The 17,265-nt window shown below is 51.5% G+C and overlaps 1 protein-coding gene across 2 annotated transcripts in view; it reads left to right on the top strand.

Moving 5' to 3' along the window:
* Positions 1 to 15,628, top strand: part of ERGIC1 (endoplasmic reticulum-golgi intermediate compartment 1) — a 106,204-nt gene extending 90,576 nt beyond the window's left edge. For both annotated transcript variants that reach the window (XM_082650481.1, XM_082650480.1), the window contains exons 9-10: positions 2,410 to 2,532; positions 13,601 to 15,628. In XM_082650481.1, coding sequence (XP_082506607.1) covers positions 2,410 to 2,532; positions 13,601 to 13,708 — 231 coding nt within the window. In that variant the 3' untranslated portion in view covers positions 13,709 to 15,628. The remainder of the gene's footprint in view (positions 1 to 2,409; positions 2,533 to 13,600) is intronic.
* Positions 15,629 to 17,265: the final 1,637 nt, after the last annotated feature.

Here is a 17,265-nt window from a genome sequence, read left to right on the forward strand (position 1 = left end):
GGAGGGGTGATCTGCCCTGGGTAAAGATGGGAGGCCAGTCTCAGAGTCAAGGGGAGGAAATCGAACCGGGACATAGGGTGTGATCTGTTGGAGAAAGAGCAGGCAGGTGGCCTGTCCCAAAGGTCTAGGGCTTGTAGACATCTCCACTGCCCTGTATCTGGCCCTGATCATTCAGGCACGGGACCCTGAATGGTTAGCACACAACGGATGCTCTGGCTCGTGGGGCACAAGCTCGTTATCAGAATCATGAGGCTCTGGAATTACACCAGATGGCTGTTGGTTAACAGGTATGTCCCAGCACCCCAATACTCAAATTCACGGAGATGCAGGCAGGCCTTGGTGGGAAGCAAAGCACAGTCAGAGCCAGCAGAATGGGGTGACAGACAGTGGTTTCAAGCCAAGACAGCCTCAGTCTCCCTAGAGATGACCCTGCCATGGAACATGAATGCTTGAAGCCCATGGGTTGAGGCACCCCCAATAGACCCCTTTACACCAGGACTCTCCTTCTTTTTCTGTTCCAGGACCACCCAGACCCCTTAAGATGATATATTGTTTGGCTCTAATAATAATAATAGTAAGCATAGTGGCTATCATTTATGGATTACTTACCATGGGCTGCACATTATGCTAAGCTCTCTACCTCCACCATCTTTTTCAGTCATCAAGGCAGCTCTGACATTGGGACTATTATTGTCCCCATTTTACAGATTTGGCCACTGAGGCACTGAGAGGTGGTCCTGAAGCTATAACATGGCTGAATGGGGATTAGAACCAGCTTCCCCTCCAGCTCCAAAACCTGGTCTCTTGATCACATCACCTGTTCAGTCTGAACCAGGGGCCTCCGAGTTTGCCAGGCTGGGAGCTACTCTCTCTTGGGTGACTTGGGGTCCCTCTCCTCTGCTCCACCTACACTGATGCTCTGGTGTATCTCTCCGAGGCAGAGGGGTCCTGTTCCTTGGAGGGCATCTCACTGGAACCCTCAAGTGCTGACAGCATCTGACAAATGGGAGAAAGTGGAGGCAGTGTGAACAGAAAGCGTGTGGGCTGTGGAGAAAACTTCCGTTTCAAACCTGGCTCAGTCACTCACTAGCTCTGTCACCTGGGACAAGTCACATAACCGCTCTGTGCCTCAGTTTACTCATTTGTAAAATGGGGACGGTGCCCACCTCATAAGGTCGCTGTCAGATGGGGCAGTGTTTTTAAAACCACCGAACCCACAAAGAAGTCTTTGGCAAATGGTACCTACTGCCGCTGTTTTTTATTATTTTCTTCTGTCCCTCAGCTCTGGGCTGTGACCCAGACAGTCACCCTGCCCCATGAGCTCTCCCTGGGGAAAGCTGATCTTGTTTTGCCCAAGGCTCCTTCCCTTGAGGCTTTGGCAAAGGCCCAGCAGCCAGGACAGCTTGCTCAGCTCCCTCTGCGGCCTCAGCCCTGGCCCGCGCTGTGAGCGCGTGAGGCTGCACCCATCGGGGCCAGTGGCAGTCCAGCAGAGGAGGCAAGTTTCAGGGTTGTCCTTAAAGAAGCTGCAGGGCTTGGGCCTTAGCATTCGGGGTTGGGGCTAAAGTCTGGTCTCCAGTTGCTGAGGACAAATGAGACTAACCGAGAGGTTTTCAGCACCCTGAAGTGGATGCACTGTTAATTCAGCCCCTTGGCATCCTTGGAGTCCCGGCCGGTGCCTTCTGAGGAAGGCTTGTGGTGGGGCTGTGCCCTCTGACTTTCCAGTTCTGTGTGTTCCTTCTTTGAAGAAGCTTACTCCCCACATCTCACTCACACACACGCACACCCCCCTCAGGAAGTCATGAGGACTGTCCCCTCCTTGCCAAGCTGTCCAGACACCCCTGGGGAGATTGGGCCATTCGTTCATGGTGCTGCAGTATTGCACATACTTTTACATGCCTCCTTCTCCAGACAGTGGGTCCCTCTGGGGATGGGGCAGGGCGTACTCCCCTCAGGGTCCCCAGCAACCAGCAAGGGGCCAGCACACAGGAGAGGTGCTCAGTGAACTATCACTGAGTAAACAAATGGATTCTGCATGGCCCAGGAGTTGAAGGGAGAAATAGGCCTTCCATCAAACTGAGCCCACTCACACTTGTCCTTTGACAGCTCTGCTCTCCTATTTGGATTCTGGTGCTGCTTCCAAGGTCAAGCAGTCCATTTCCAAGCAGTCCAAAGGGTCCAAAATGCTCCCAGTGAATGGTGGCCATCCAGATGCTGATGGCAGAGCTACTAGGGGGAAGGGTGTGAGAGGAGGGGTCCGTGGAGCCTGGCTCTGCAGGGGGAGGGAGGGAGAAGAGCCCGTTCTTGTGGGTTTCTGGGGACCCTCTGCCACCCATCCCCCCCCATCCCCCACACGACAGGGTTTGAGCCTGAGTCTCACATCCCCAACCCCTGTCCGCTCTTGCACCTCAGGAGTACGTCGCCTACAGCCACACTGGCCGCATCATCCCCGCCATCTGGTTCCGCTATGACCTAAGCCCCATCACGGTCAAGTACACGGAGAGACGGCAGCCTCTGTACAGGTTCATCACCACGGTGAGTGGGCAGGGTGCCTGCTGTGAGCACCCCAACCGGTTCTCCGAGAAGCAGGATGCAGCCCACAGGGCTAGGGGCTCAGCCTGTCCACACAAGGCTGGGACCTCTAGGACGTTTAGAAATGTCATCAGAAGCACATCAATATCGATGGCATTTCATCAAGAAACTCTTTTCCAGATGGGAATGCCACTCAATCACTTCGTCCCTTAAGCAACTCCATCTTTATATGGCTCAGTGAGATGTTCCTGATTTTCTCCGGTTTTTTATTTTTATGGAAATTATTCTTAGCAGGGCGTATCCTTTTCTGTGTAAGTTTTACAGTGAAGATTTCACTCATTTTTTTTCCATGTCTATTTTCTAACTCTACGGGCTGATATTGTCAGGTTTTTTTCTTTCTTTCCTTCCTGCCTGTTCTCTTTTTGCTTTTTTGCCATTGTCTCCCCAAGTCCAATCTTCTGTGAGGCTGCTTCAAGCTGATGTCAGTTTTCTTTGATGCTGACTATTCTATCAAGTACTATCCTGGCTTCCCATTGAAAATGTCCTTGGGGTCAGAACAGCCAGGTCACAGTGCGCTGCTCCAGCCAAGAGGCCTGGAGAAATTCGGTAAGCCAGAGTCAGTGAAGGTGGAAGAGATGAGGTGATTTTCCCTCCCTCTTAGATTTAGAAACTGCTTTTCTACCTCTTCATACTTTTAATAATGATTCAGAATTTGGTGTCCAGTCTTGGCTCTTTCATTTCCTGCTCTGACTAGGTCTGTATTAGGACTCTTGTTACAGAAGAGACAGGACCCCACCTCAAGCTGGCTTGAAGGATAAGTGGGCTTCAGGTATGGCTAGATCCAGGTACAAATGTCTGGAATAGGTCTGTCTTCATCCTGCTCTCCTCTGTACTGGCTTCATTTTCACATAAAATTTACCAGTAGAAAGTACCTCTTTCTCAGTAATCCTACCCCAAGTTTTGGATAGAATGGCACTGTCATTGGCCTGGCTCAGGTCCCATGCTATCCTTGTGGCCTGGAGAATGAAGGGTGTGCTCCAGTTGGCCAGCCCCACCCAGACTGCAAGGACAAAGATTACGAGGGGGTGGGGTTCCCCAAGAGAAAAATCAGAGGCCAGTTACCAGAAGAGGAAAGACTGGATGCTAGGCGGCCAAAAGGCCAGATGTCCACTACAAGGTCTCCATCTTATAATTGATGAAATAGGAATAACAGTCCCCACTTTTCCTACCTCCCAGGGCCTCGTGGGACTCAAAGCACAAAAGGGAAGCTCTGAAATTATAGAAAGCCATGTGGATACAAAGAGTGTCAAAATTTGGTGCTTATATGAGCCTCTAAACGGCCTTTTACTGTTCTCTGACAGCATAAGAATTTGAAACTTCTGGTCTACCAAGGGCACCTAACATAAAGCTAAAACACCAGACACAGATTGGGAGAAGATATTTGCCACACATATAAGGAAGAAGTATGCTTCAGAATTTATACGTTTAAAAAAAAAAATTTCTACAAATCAGTAAGAAAAAGTGACCAAAAAAAAAATAGGGAAGGACTTGACCATTGACAGAAGAGACCACACTGGCAGTGGAAAGACGCCCAAGTTTACTAGAAATTGGAGGAATGAGATTCAAAACAACCCAATTCAATCCTATCAGATTGGCAGAAATTAAAGACCTGCCACTGTAAAGATTGGGAGGATGCAAAGCAAGGGGACCTGTGTGTACTGTCTGGTGTAAATAGGGTTAGCCACTTTGGAGGGATACCTGTTAACCCTTTGCCTCCAAATCAGGGAATCTGTGAGCAAGTGATTCTACCCAAAGCCCCACAGCGTAGCACACTAAGTGGGTCTTGGGGCCGATTCTCAGCCGGTACTCTCACTGCATACCCAAAATTGGACAGAAGCGAAGACACAAGGAGGTCCCTCTGTGTGGGTGTGGTCTGCATCTCAGAGGCCCTGGGGTCTGCAGCCTTGATGGTGGCAGAGAAACCCCTGTGCCCACACCTCACTGTAGGGTCGGGAAGGATCTTCATGGCCCCCTTCCTGTTTCCCCTGCATTCCAGACAGCTGAGGCTCTGAGTGTTGAGATCCCTTGGTAAGTGGCTGAGAAATGAAGCGACTTCATTTATTTGCTAAATGTTTGCTAAACTTTACCATGCGCCAGGCCCTGCGCTTTGCAGCAGGGATAGCAAGTTAGATGCAATCCCTGCTCTTAAGCTGCTCCCCGGCTGGTGGGGGAGATGGGCGAGCACACAGAACTGCAGTCCCATCCAGCAGGGGCTCCGATGGAGCTGTGCACCAGGTACCCCAGTGGCAGACTCCCTTCTGTTTGGAAGGTTCAGAGAAGGAAACCCCAAGATGGGTCTTGAAGGGTGAGGAGACGTTTTTTAGACTGGTGAGTGAGGGAGAGAGGGTCTTAGCAAAGGGAATAGTACATGCCAGGGTGCCCAACATAGCGTGTCTTGTGAAGGCCATGTGGCTTCTTTCAATGCGGAAGGAATTCTGAGAGCTGGAGGTCCCAAAAACCCCAGGGAAGGAGCTCGTCCTGCATTACCCAGAGGCCTTCTACTTCCTTTGGCCACCAGCCCCTCCTGCACCCCAGCCCTGGCCACCTCCACCTGAGTGGGGGCCGTGCTGCTGGGAACCTCCTGACATCATTAGCCTGGTGGTTTTTCTGAAGGCCCCATGCTGCCATTTTGGTTGCCACGACAACCATGGGGTCAGCCCAGAGTGAGCCAGCCGGCTGTCCCTGGCAGATGGCGTCATTGTGGAGCTTCAGAGACCTCTGTCACAGGGCGGCAGATGTGGGGATGACGCTTGCACACAGACACACAAGCACAAAGACCCCCGGGAGCCCTCGCCAGGCAGGGTGGAGGTGGGATGGAAGTGGAGGCACCTGCTGTGACTTCTCTTTCTCTCTTTATGAAATCAAACACTTGTGTGCATTGGGGGCCTCTGCAAATAGCTCCTCAGAGGGGCTGCTGAAGAGGGGGCTTAGGCCAGGATGTTGTCATGTGGCGGCCACAGGGCTGCGGCGGCAGCTGTGGGTGGGCTGGAATGAGGGGTGGGTGCAGCCAGGGGCGGGGGAGTGGGTGTGGAGGGCAGAGGCATTCTAAGTAACAAGTACCTGGCTTAGTCGGGGTTGCCCCTTCCAGGCTGTTATGGTCTGGAAAGGACCTTTTTTTCATGCCCTGCCTGAACAGAGGGGACGCCCTCCTCCTGGAAGCCTCCAGCAGGCTGCCCGGGCTCCTCTCTGGACACCCAGGGCACCTTGCTCAGACCTCCACTTTGTGCTGTTCCAGAAAATTCCACCACCGAGAGAATAAAACAGATGGTGTTTAACAACATGAAAGGGATCCCTTTCATAGTGCCCCCTCCCACACATGCACATTTGTCCCCTACCCCTGCCACTTGCTGAAGCCCCTTTTTGGAGATGGCCTTCAAGTGGGTGGTGGTGACAGATCAGGTGGCTTTGGAGGTGTCACATCACTTTCCTTGTGTGTGTTTTATTCTATTTGGGGAGAGCAACCAGAAGTCACCAAGTTGGGTCAGTATGGCCATGGCATTTTTTGTCTGCGAAAAAGTAGCAGCGGGTGATGATGACATGCCCCCTTTGGATAACAGGGATAGCTGAGTTACACATCACCCCTGCCCTCGAGGTGCTCCTTGCCAGTGAAATAATCCCCCAAAGTTTAGATTGCATTTCATAGTTGCCAGGCCTGATTATGATGAGCTCCAGGCCTGACTCACCTCTGTGTCCCTAGCGTCCGGCACAGGACTTGGCCTGGATGTAGGTGCTTAGAAATATACAAGGGATAGCTGCTTGAAGAAGTGATCATATAGCTGCACTTATTAAGCATCTACTAGGTGCCAGGTAATCTTACAGTCCTCTCCTTTAACCCTCCCAGGAACCCTCCAAGGTAGATGATATCATTCCTGTTTTAGATATGAATTAATTGAGGCCCAGAGAGGTAAAGAAACTCTTCCAAGATCTCACAGCCAAGAAAGTCAGGGCTGAGACTTGAGCCCCAGACTTGCCTCTGCCGCATCCTCCCATCACCAGCTTGGGAGCCTTCATTTTCCAAAACAAAGGCTCTCAAGGATGTTCCAACAACAGAGCCCCCAGAAGCCATGGAGCCCTTGATAGAACACCAGGATCATTTGATACAGTGGCTTCTGTCCTGGGAATCAAGAAGAAATATTATAGCAGGAAACAAGGCAATATTATGAGCATGTGTGATAAAATCGCAGTCACGCCCATGCAAACCATACAAAAAGCAAACTGTCCATCTAAGCCTGGTTGGCTGGTGGTGCACAGGTTTTCCTGCCCTTATCTGGTTACCTTTCACTCATCTGTTTGGGCACCTGCAAAGATTTTCCGTTGACAAAAGGCAGCAGGTGTGTGGAGTGGGGGGCACATAGGATGGTTAAAAACAAAAACAAAAAAACTGAAAGAAGACAAACTTAAAACTGAGAAGGTTTTACGTCTGAGGCTGTGTGAGTTGGGAAAAGACCAGCTTGGTAGCTAGACTGATACATCAGCCACTTCAGACCCTCCATTCTCTCCTACTTGGGCTTTCCTCGGCGTGTCTCTCTTCCCAGGGCTGTGAGCTCCAGGAAGGAGGGCTGGCTCTCAGTCACCTCTGTTCCCCAGACCTGGCATAGCCCGGGCAGGAGATAAGTGGGTGTGAAACAGTGAGCAGACACATGGAGGGTGTACACCTTGGTCCACTCCCCACAAGACAGTTTCTATTATCTGAGGAGCAGAACAGAACCCAAATTAGCTGCCCTGTTATTCAGGCCTGGAAATGTGTATGTAAAAAAAACACTTCCATTCTGGTCCTTCCGGACGTTTGAGCAAAGCTAGTTCTTGCAGAAGGTTGTGTACCAGGGACTGATTGCTCCAACTGAGTCTGAACACCGATATCACAGTTGGAACAGGAACTGCTGGTACTCTTTTCTAGGGCAGGTTCTGAGAAGAATAAGGAACATTAGAAAGGCATGGGCTCCATTTTATAAACGACACTTATTTTTACAGACACACAGCATCTTACTTCATAAACTTCCCTGAGGGAGACCCCTTACCTTTAGGACATTTGATACGTAGGACTTAAGAGAGCCGAGAAAACACAATATAAAGAAGCCATCCAGGCATGCAGATGGGAACTGAGGGGAGCCTTCAGGTGGGAGAGAAGCAGGGTGGAGGAACAGGAAAAAGCAGGCCCTTGGCAGCCTCCCAGACCTGGATGCTCGTCTCCCTTGCCTAGTTGGTAGCTGTGTGACCTTCGACAAGTGGGTCCCTCTCTGAGCCTGTTTCCTCACCTGTGAAATGGAGCGCACCCCATTTGCCCTACTACTCGCGAAGAATGAATGAGGAGGCGGAAGAAAGTGCTATCTCAGGCCTGGCACATAGTAGGTGCTGCCCCGAGGTGGTTTTTTCAGAGGGGGCGGTGGGTATTTTGCGGCTGCAGCCACTGTAAAAATGGCAGGGAAGGGCCTCCACTCTCCCCCGCCCCCGCCCCCAGGCTCCTGGACTAAAGGGTGCAAGCGGGCAGTCTGGCGGGCGTGACACCACTGACTGGAGACCCCCACACCCTCTCCTCCCCACCTCCCCACCTCTCCCAGGCCCAGTCATCGGCTTCCCTCCTACGACAGCCTCCACCTCTGCCCAGCCGCAGCCCCGGTGTTCTCATCCGAGGCTCCAGCCTGTCTGCCGCCACCGGCATCTGATGGGACTCCGATTCATTATTTATTTCCTCACACTGTGCCTTTTGCACAAACTTTTCAAGCAAGGCCGCCTGGACGAGTAGAGTGAGCGAGCAGTGCCCGGGCACTTAGCGGTGGTACATCAGGCAGCTAGACAGGGCCTCATCGTGGACCCCATTTCACAGATGAGAGAAACTGAGGCTCTGAGAGGTCAACTGGTTTTCCCGGCCAGGGTCGCAGAGCTGGTATCCGCCCCCAGGAATGTTTACTCCAGAGCCTGGTGGAACACAGAGGGATTCGGTCCTCCAGCTGGTGTGGTTGGAACTTGTCCTCTCCATAGTATAAGGAATCAAGAGCCGTGATTAAAATGTCAGGGGAGCACACACACACCTTCCTTTCAAGGTAGACGAGCTGACTTCATTCTCCCCACAGTGGAAGGTCAGGAAGCTGGGGGAGCCGCAGGGAGGAAGCCTCCCCGTAAGAACAGAGGGGCATTATTGATGACTTCTGATGAGAGCAAAGTAATGTGCTTTGCCCCGACTCACTGGGGCCCGCATAGCAAATGGTCCTTGTCTTCATTTCTGGAGCTGGGGCTGCTGACCAGAGTAGGGTTGCAGGTCCCGGCTGTGATGGCCCCTCCTGGCTCAGCGGCCCCGCTCTCCCGTCCTCCACCCTCTCCCCCGGAAGTTGTCCCCCTGCCTCAAAGCTGGGAGATGCAAGAGCATAGCAGCAGCAAGGGACCAAGGGAACAGGCATTTAAGGGTGTATGTGTAACACGGGCAATCCCAGGGCAGTCCTGAGGGGTGAGGATTAGCCTTCCCGTTTGTAAAAGTTAGGAAACTGAGGCTCAGGGAGCCATGGAAGTGGGCCCAGCATCCTGAGTCACCTCCACACCCCCAGCTCCTGGGCTGACACCCCTTGTGTGAACCACCTTTGCCCCCTGCCTGGGGCGTGGAATTCATCTACTCCTTTTCTAGGATGTTCGTTCATTCATTCACTCCCTCACTCCCTCACCGACTCTTTTATCGGTTCTCACTCGTGCACACACACACTCCTTTACTCAGTGAACATGTCCTGAGCCTGCTGTGGGTCGGTCTCTTCTGCTTCTCTCTCCCCGGGGCAGTCGGGAAAGCGAGCTTTAGGCAGTAGGGTTGGGGTAGGGGACTGGGGGTGAGGGGTCGCTCCCTGCCTGGCCGAAGACTGGAAACAACCTCTGGCCTGAGGTGCTTTGCCCCCAGGGATATTCTTATGACAAACCCACGTGTCTGGGCCTCAGCTACTCCCTCTGTAGAATGGGCCCTCGGAGGGCTTGGGACCCGAGCAGCTGAAAAGAATCTGCCTGTGGTGCCTGGGACACCCTTGCCATCCTGTCCTTCCATGAATGGCTTGTCCTCTGCTTAAGGAGCCAGGTAGAGAATGGAAATTGAGACCCAAAGGCCTGCTCTGGGGAATAAGTGATATTTTTACCCATTGTTCTTCTTAGAGTGGGTCTCAGAGAGGTTTAGAAAATCTCAGGTCTTAGCAAGAAGGTTGGAGCCTTCCAGTCACCTGAAAGATGAGATTAGGTACCATTTACTAAACACGTACTAAGTGCTAGGCACTCCAGAGGCATTGCCTGCAGTATGACAGTTGGCAAAGTAGGGACAGTTTTCCCATTTTGCAGATCAAATAACTGAGGCCCGGGAAGGCTCTCCCAAGTCCGGAGTTAGAAAGCGACAGCCACGACTCGGCTTCTGAATTCCAAGCTCTTTCTGCTGCCACAGCCAGGAAGGACACTGTGGGCTCCCCAGTCTTCACACCCCACCTTGGCCGTGCACCCTGAGGAGGTTCACGCCTCCTGGCCTCTGCACACCATGGAGGCCCGGTTCTCCTAGCTCTTCTGCGTGCACAGCAACATGCAAGGGAACTAAGTGTCATGGGCATGATTTGCTTCGTTTTCCTTTTTATTCATTTATATTCATCTTGGGCCCTATCCTCCCAGGCCAGGGAGATGCCAAGTCACCATCCTCCCTTCCACCAGGCCTTTCTTTTTTTTTTTTAGCGGTACACGGGCCTCTCACTGTTGTGGCCTCTCCCGTTGCGGAGCACAGGCTCCGGACGCGCAGGCTCAGTGGCCATGGCTCACGGGCCCAGCCGCTCCGCGGCATGTGGGATCTTCCCGGACCGGGGCACGAGCCCGCGTCCCCTGCATCGGCAGGCGGACTCTCAACCACTGCGCCACCTGGGAAGCCCCCACCAGGCCTTTCTTTATCTCTTCTCAAGATCCCTGTCAGCCTCCTCACATCCGTGGTTGGTCATTCCCCGCCCCCCACCCCCAACCGTCAGCCAAACGTGGTGAAGCCTGTGATCTCGCCACCACCAAGGTAGAGCCTGAGTCCAAAGACAGACATACCCTCTGGTGCAACCTTGTGGCTACATTTATTTCCTTGCGTTTCAGAATGTAGAAACCGTGACCTTCTCGGGATAAGGGATGGCCACAACTGACCACCTTCTGGGATGAGTCCAGATGTGGCAGCCTCCTGGTGCTGGGGGTTTCTGTGGCTACCATCTGTCAAAATCCAGGGCACGCCACAGCCTGGGAGCACCCCAGGACCCTCTCCTCACGACCCCTGCTTCACCTCACACCAGTCACCACCTGCAGATGGGAGCAGGTCAGGCAGGCCAAAGGCAAAATAATGGAAATGGGGCCATGGCAGCATCAGGCGGGCTGCTAGATTTCTCTCAGCTTTTGAGGAGTCCTCCACTGCCCCACTGAATATGCCAGAATTCCCCCTCCTCCATTGACCAGTGACCAGCACCTTGAATAGACGTAGAATAATGGGGGACATACAGCTGCATTGGGTGATGTCAGTAGACACACACGGTAGCTTCCTGAAGAGCCCCTTAGCCTCAGGCACCCTGTAAGTAACTCAGACAGGGTCAGCTGCCTGGCGGCTTGAATGCTCCCAGGGCCTCAGTTTCCCCACAGCTCTGTGTTTTCTCATGTACCTCAATGAATGTGTTGTGTCTCCTTCCGTTAAGGCCTGCCCGGTGAACGGAGGCTTCAGTTTGGGTGCCAGGTGTGTGTGAATCATAGGCACACGCAGGTTCCAAAGCGTGTAGATGAATATGGATGTGTGTGTGGTTATTTTTTATTTTTTTATTATTTGCTCCATTGCACTTAAGTCACATTTTCCTATCCTCTGATCCAAGCTCTAAAAGCGTTTTGCGGTATAAAATCGCCCATCATCTGATCCACTCCACCAAAATAACCCGGCTCCCCTGCCGTCATCCTCCTTGAAAAGTAGCCCTGCGTCATGCTCTGAGGCCGGCGGGCAGAGGCCTTGCCCACTGAAAACACTTCATAATAATCCCCCCAGCGCCCCCCATCCTCCTCTCTCCCTGGGGGGTTGCTCTGGTTTCTTGGGCTGTTATTACTGGAATGCCAGCTGCTCTACTTACAGCCTATCCGTACAGACCTGCTCTGTCTGTCTGGGGCCTCACAGGCCTCCGCTTAGCTCATCTCTTGGAAATATAATTTTAAAAATAAACGCCGGTTCGATTCACACTTCCCTCTTGCCTCTGCTGTGTCTCCTGGCCTGTTCGCTTGGCACCAGAGGACCAGTATGGCACTGCTGTCTCCCAGAGTCCTCCCGTGGGACCTCCAGGGCGGCCTCAGGGGCCCTCCAGTGCTGCCCAGATTGGCTTCTTCTGAGACCTGTGGTCATTTAAGTGCCCCTTAAATGTGGCAAGGGAGAAAGAGTGAGAGCTCTGGGGGCAGACAGACTTGGCTCTGCCCCACACTTGCTGTGTGACCTTGGACAGACTACTTCCCTCTCTGGGCCCATGGGTACATGAGAGAAGAGGTGCCTTCCTCTGGTGGGTGGTATTGGTTTTTATACACGACATAAAGTGTGTCTTTAGGGGAAAAGTACATTTAAAGTTTCCTTGCAAACCTTTTATGCACTTTGGTTCTTTGATGGTGCCAGAAAGCAGCTCATAGGTAGGCCAGAAAATTTTGAGGAAGACATAGCATTATGTTGACACATCACAAGTGGAGTCCTGACAACTTCAAGGCAAAGTGAATAATTCATTAGGTAGGCTGTTTCATGCCTGGGAAGCAGCAAAGGGCCATGGTGAGAGTTTTGAACTCCAGTTCAGCCACTAATTACCATGGCGTTGGACGAGTGACTGAGTGTCCCTGTGCCTCAGTTTCCCTGGCTGTAATATAGTTATAAGAATAGTACCTCCCTCCTAGGGTTGGCCTGGGGATTCAGTGAGGTGAGAGGCGTGAGCATTTCAAAGCGTGCCTGGCACAGAAAGGTGCTGTGTAAGTGCTGTCTCTTGTTGTAGTTCTTATATTATTATGTGGCAGGAAGTCAGGAAGTACAGGCATACAGGTGACATTGATGACCATCCCCGTACAACAGCAGTTCTTAATCGGGCAGTTCTGACCTCCAGGGGACATCTGACAATGTTTGGAGACAATGTGTCCTTTCAATTGTCACAGCAGGGAAGAGAAGGTAGTACTGGCGTCTCATGGGTGGAGGCCCAGGATTCCGCTCACCGTTCTTCAGAGTACAGGACAGTTCTGACAACAAAGAATTATCTGGTCCCCAAAGTAAATAGGGCCGTAAGAAACTGTGCCCCGATACAAGATTTCCGGTAGCAACATAGGCCCCTCTCTCCTCTGTAGCACTTGCCTTTGTTGTAATTTTGCATTTATCGGTAAGATTGATTACTACCCATCCCGCTGATACAGTACAAGCTTCTGAGGGTGAGAGGAGATTTGTTTCTCACTCCAGCCCATCCAGGCCAGCGCTGCCTATTCAGCCCACCCCAGATGTTACTCAGTCACTGGCAGCACTGGTCCTGAACCTGTCAGACCCAGGTTCAAGTCCCGGTTTTGCCACTTCTTAGCTGTATGACCTTGGGCCAGTGGCACTGCCTTTCTAAACTTCCGTTCCTTCATCTGCAAATGGGATTGTAAATATCTGATAAATTTAGAGTAGAAGTTAAGACCACAGGCTCCAGAATCAAAGACATGCCCAAGTTCGAGTCACAGTTCTGCTACTTATTATGCGAACGTAGTTACCTGTTTAAGCCTCAGTTTCCTCACCTCTGAAATGGGTCTAATAATCCCCCTCCTTTCAGAAGGTTAATATGGGAACGAAAGGAGCTGATAATGGTTACTTTTATTATTATTTCATTCATCATCCAACAAGTGGAGTTTTTGAGCCCAGAGTATGTTCCAGCCCCTGTTGGTTACCACGTGGTGGGCCTCATGGGGCAGAGCGTCTGCACTTGCTGAGCTCATCATCTCGTAGTTTGGGAGGGGTCTGGCCTGGTGCTCCCTCCAGTGCTGACCTCTGACCTCCCCTCACCCCTTTCAGATTTGTGCCATCATCGGCGGGACCTTCACTGTTGCCGGCATTCTGGACTCGTGTATCTTCACAGCCTCGGAGGCCTGGAAGAAGATCCAGCTGGGCAAGATGCATTGACGACCCGCCTGGCCCGACGGCCGAGGACCCAGGGAGACCGCCAGCCCTGTCTCCAGCGCCCCGTCTCCTCCTGCCCTCTATCTGGCCCAGGATCTGTCTGCGTCCCAAAGTGGGGGTGAGGGGAGGGAGGGGGTGGCTCACGGGTTCGCAGCTACCTCTTTCCCCCATGTTTAACTGTAGATGAATTACACTGCCTGAAGTCTGGGTGCCCCTTTCTTTCCCTGAGGAGCCCCAACACCAGAGTCAGGCAGGGAAGGTTCGGGAATGCTGGAGACCACTCCTGGGAAAACTGCAGTCCTTTCCCCGTTGGGCGAGCAGCTCAGAATCTATGTTGACCAGCTCTCAGCCAGGCTTTGACAATCTCCCCACTGTTTGGTCCCACTAATCACTTGGTTTCTCCCCTGGGCAGCCAGCCTGCAGACCTGGGCTCTGGGCTTTGGACCAGGCTGCCCAAAGGTACCTCCCACCTGGCGCCTTCAACAAAGAATGCTACTTCCCAGGCAAGCCCCTGATACGTGGCCCTGTAGATGGAGCCCTTGCTTCTGCTCCATCCCTTCCTGCCCGACCTAGAGCCCAGGCCTCAAGGCCCTCACCCCCACCCCTTTCTTTTCTTCCCCAGAAGCAGATGCCCAGTTGTTGGGCAGCAGCTGTGTAGACTCAAGTCTGCCCACTGGTCCCTGGGTGCCTGGCGAGTTCCCCCTCCTCTCTCTCTTCATCTTGTTCCTCTGAACCCCCTGCCAATGTGCCTCAGCCCCCGTGCTGTGTGGCCACAGCATGGCTTGGTGGAGGGGCTGGCTGTGACTGGGAAGTCATCCTTGGAGAGCCAGACACGGTTTGTGCACTTATGTCCAGATGGGAAGCATCCTTTTCCGCGACCCTAAGATAATCATGTCTCAGCCTCTCCCAGGCGGCTTGCCGTCGGTCCCAAGGCCTTAGGTGGGGGAAGCAAAGCAGACCAGCCCTTCTCCCATCTTAGCATGTCCACCCTCGGGGCTCCCAAGGCTGTATAGCTCTTGGACCTCTCTGCAACCCAGATGTGGCCCACTTGCCCCACCAAGCTCCCCACTGGCTGGACACACTAACTCGGTCCTGGTTCCTGGGGCAGCTCCACTGTTTCCTCCCTTGCTCTTGGGTGGGTCCCTACCCCACTGCTCCCCCGCTATCCTTCCCCTTTAGTCCTGAAAGGGAGAGGCAATGGTCCAGGCATGAATTACACCCAGGGAATTTTAGGTATGCCCCCCACTTCCCAGGGAGAGAGTCGTCCACCTGTTTTCCATTTATATCAAGATTGTTTGCATACTTTTGTAATTAAGGGGTGTGTAATTAAGGGGAGTGGAAGGCTTTTTTAAATTATCTCTGGATGGTTCAAGTCTCTGCCGTTTGTAATTTTTGACTCTAGATTCCAATTAGAAAAGCTTCCCCTTTTGCATATGAGTTGATGAATGTGAGTGTAAACTGCATTTGGGTATTTCTGGTATCTGTGGCCACTCAGATGGATTTTTTTTTTTTTTTTTTTTTTTTGGCATTCTCTTCCCCAGTTACAGAAAGGAGCCCCTTGGGTGTGTGAATACGTGTGGCTGTAGAGGGTGGGCAGGGCAGGGTGGGGAAATGGCATGCAAGTGAATTGAAATCCCATGTTTATGCATTTAAAAAAAAAAACAACTCTTGAGGACATAGGGGATGTCAGTTTCCTATGGAAGAGACACCTCTGACCCATTATTCTTATAAACAAAATCTCAAGGGAAAAAAATGTTAGTTCTTTCTCCACTCATTGGGTTCAAATAGATTAAAAGGCTGATTTTCAGAAATATTGCTGTGTGTTGCTTTCGACTTGTTTGTGGCCAGGTAGCCCGGAGGCTGGGATCACAGTCAGAACATTCTAGAGGAGAATTTCATTCTAGAGGAGAGAAACTGGGAAATGCGGAGAAGATCTGTTAGCATGATCAGAAAGTCAGGACCCCTTGGATTCAGTCCTTCCTTTATTGAATCCCTACAGAATGTCCCCTGATCTGCTACTTGCTTTTTTCTTTTTAATTTATTTTATTGAAGTATAGTTGATTTACAACCTTGTGTTAACTTGATCTGCTCACTTTCCAGTTGTGTAGCCTCAGGCCAGGTCCTTAACCTCATGGTGCTGTTGCAGAAATTAAATCTATAATGGGTGCAAATAAGTTATACTGGATCAGAACAAGCTCATGTATGCAGGAAAGTGGTACATAGTAAATTTTCAAAAATGGTAGTTGTTCCGTATAGGTTTTCCCAAATAGAATAAGGGAGATCTACCATCAGCTGTGAGAAAGGGACTTCCATGGACATTTGCCCAGTCCTTCAAGGCCTTCACTGGAACACCACGGACGTGGATAATAAACACGTCAGAGATGAATGTGAGAGCGAACCAGTCTGCGAGAAACTCTTCACTGACCCTCCCCATTCTCTCTTTAATGTTCTGTGCGATACTTGAATTACTGTGACACTCAAAGCTAGTGATGGAGAGCATATGCCCACCGGTAGTCAAAGAGTCTAGTAAAACTAAGCTGAATACTTTGGAGAGACCTGATAAAGGTGAGTCGCCACGCCCTCCTCAAAATGCTACCGAATTCAGGGAATTCCCTGGCAGTCCAGTGGTTAGGACTCTGCGCTTCCACTGCAGGGGATACTCAGCCCCTACACCCCCCCCCAAAAAAACCCCACGAATTCAATGTGAATAAGGCAACTGAAAAGAGTTGGGGTGGGGGAGTCCTTGAGGATTCTGCATTCACATTGAAAGTAAGTTCTCACTCCATGTTAAAGAAAACAAGAAACCTGGAGCCCTGCGGTTGGTTTATGTAAGGACATAGTTTATGTAAGGAAGATGAAGAACTCCAGCAGAGGTTTCTCAATGAAAAGCCTCGCTCAGGGTCAAGAGATGGGCTAATGTGGGATTTTTGGGGTTTTTTTTTTCTTTTTCTTTTTTTAATATTTATTTATTTATTTGACTGCACCGGTCTTCGTTGTGGCACGAAGGATCTTTGTTGCTGCATGCGGGATCTAGTTCCCTGACCAGGGATAGAACCTGGGCCGCCTGCATTGGTGTTACCGAGTCCAAGCTCGCTCTGCTCGCCGCACGACAGGCCAATAAATAGGGAGACAACGTGTTGAGGCAAGGAATACAACTTTATTCAGAAAGCCAGCAGACGGAAAAGATGGTGGACTAGAGTCCCCCCAAAAACCATCTGGGGTCTGGATGCCAGTTTCTTTTATAGAATCAGAGAGGGAAGTAAAGTAAAAAGGTACATAGAGAGGGAGAGGCGAGGAGGAAGTAAAGTAGAAGGGCCATCAGTCTTGCAAAACATCTCCTGGAGTGGCCGGCCTCCGGGAGGGGATGTGTTAGTTTCTTCTTTCTTGCAGCCATTCACAGGTGGGTAGGGTTCCCTGAGGCAGGCCATTATGTATGATTATAATAAAAGCAACGAAAAGCAAAGCCTAAAGTCAAAGAAACAGATCCAACATGGAGTCAAAGTTGGCTCTTCCCTGTTACACTGGGAGCGCAGTCTTGACCGCTGGACCACCAGGGAAGT

The sequence above is a fragment of the Grampus griseus genome, assembly GCF_964374135.1.
Source record: "Grampus griseus genome assembly, chromosome: 3".
Lineage (NCBI taxonomy): Eukaryota > Metazoa > Chordata > Mammalia > Artiodactyla > Delphinidae > Grampus > Grampus griseus.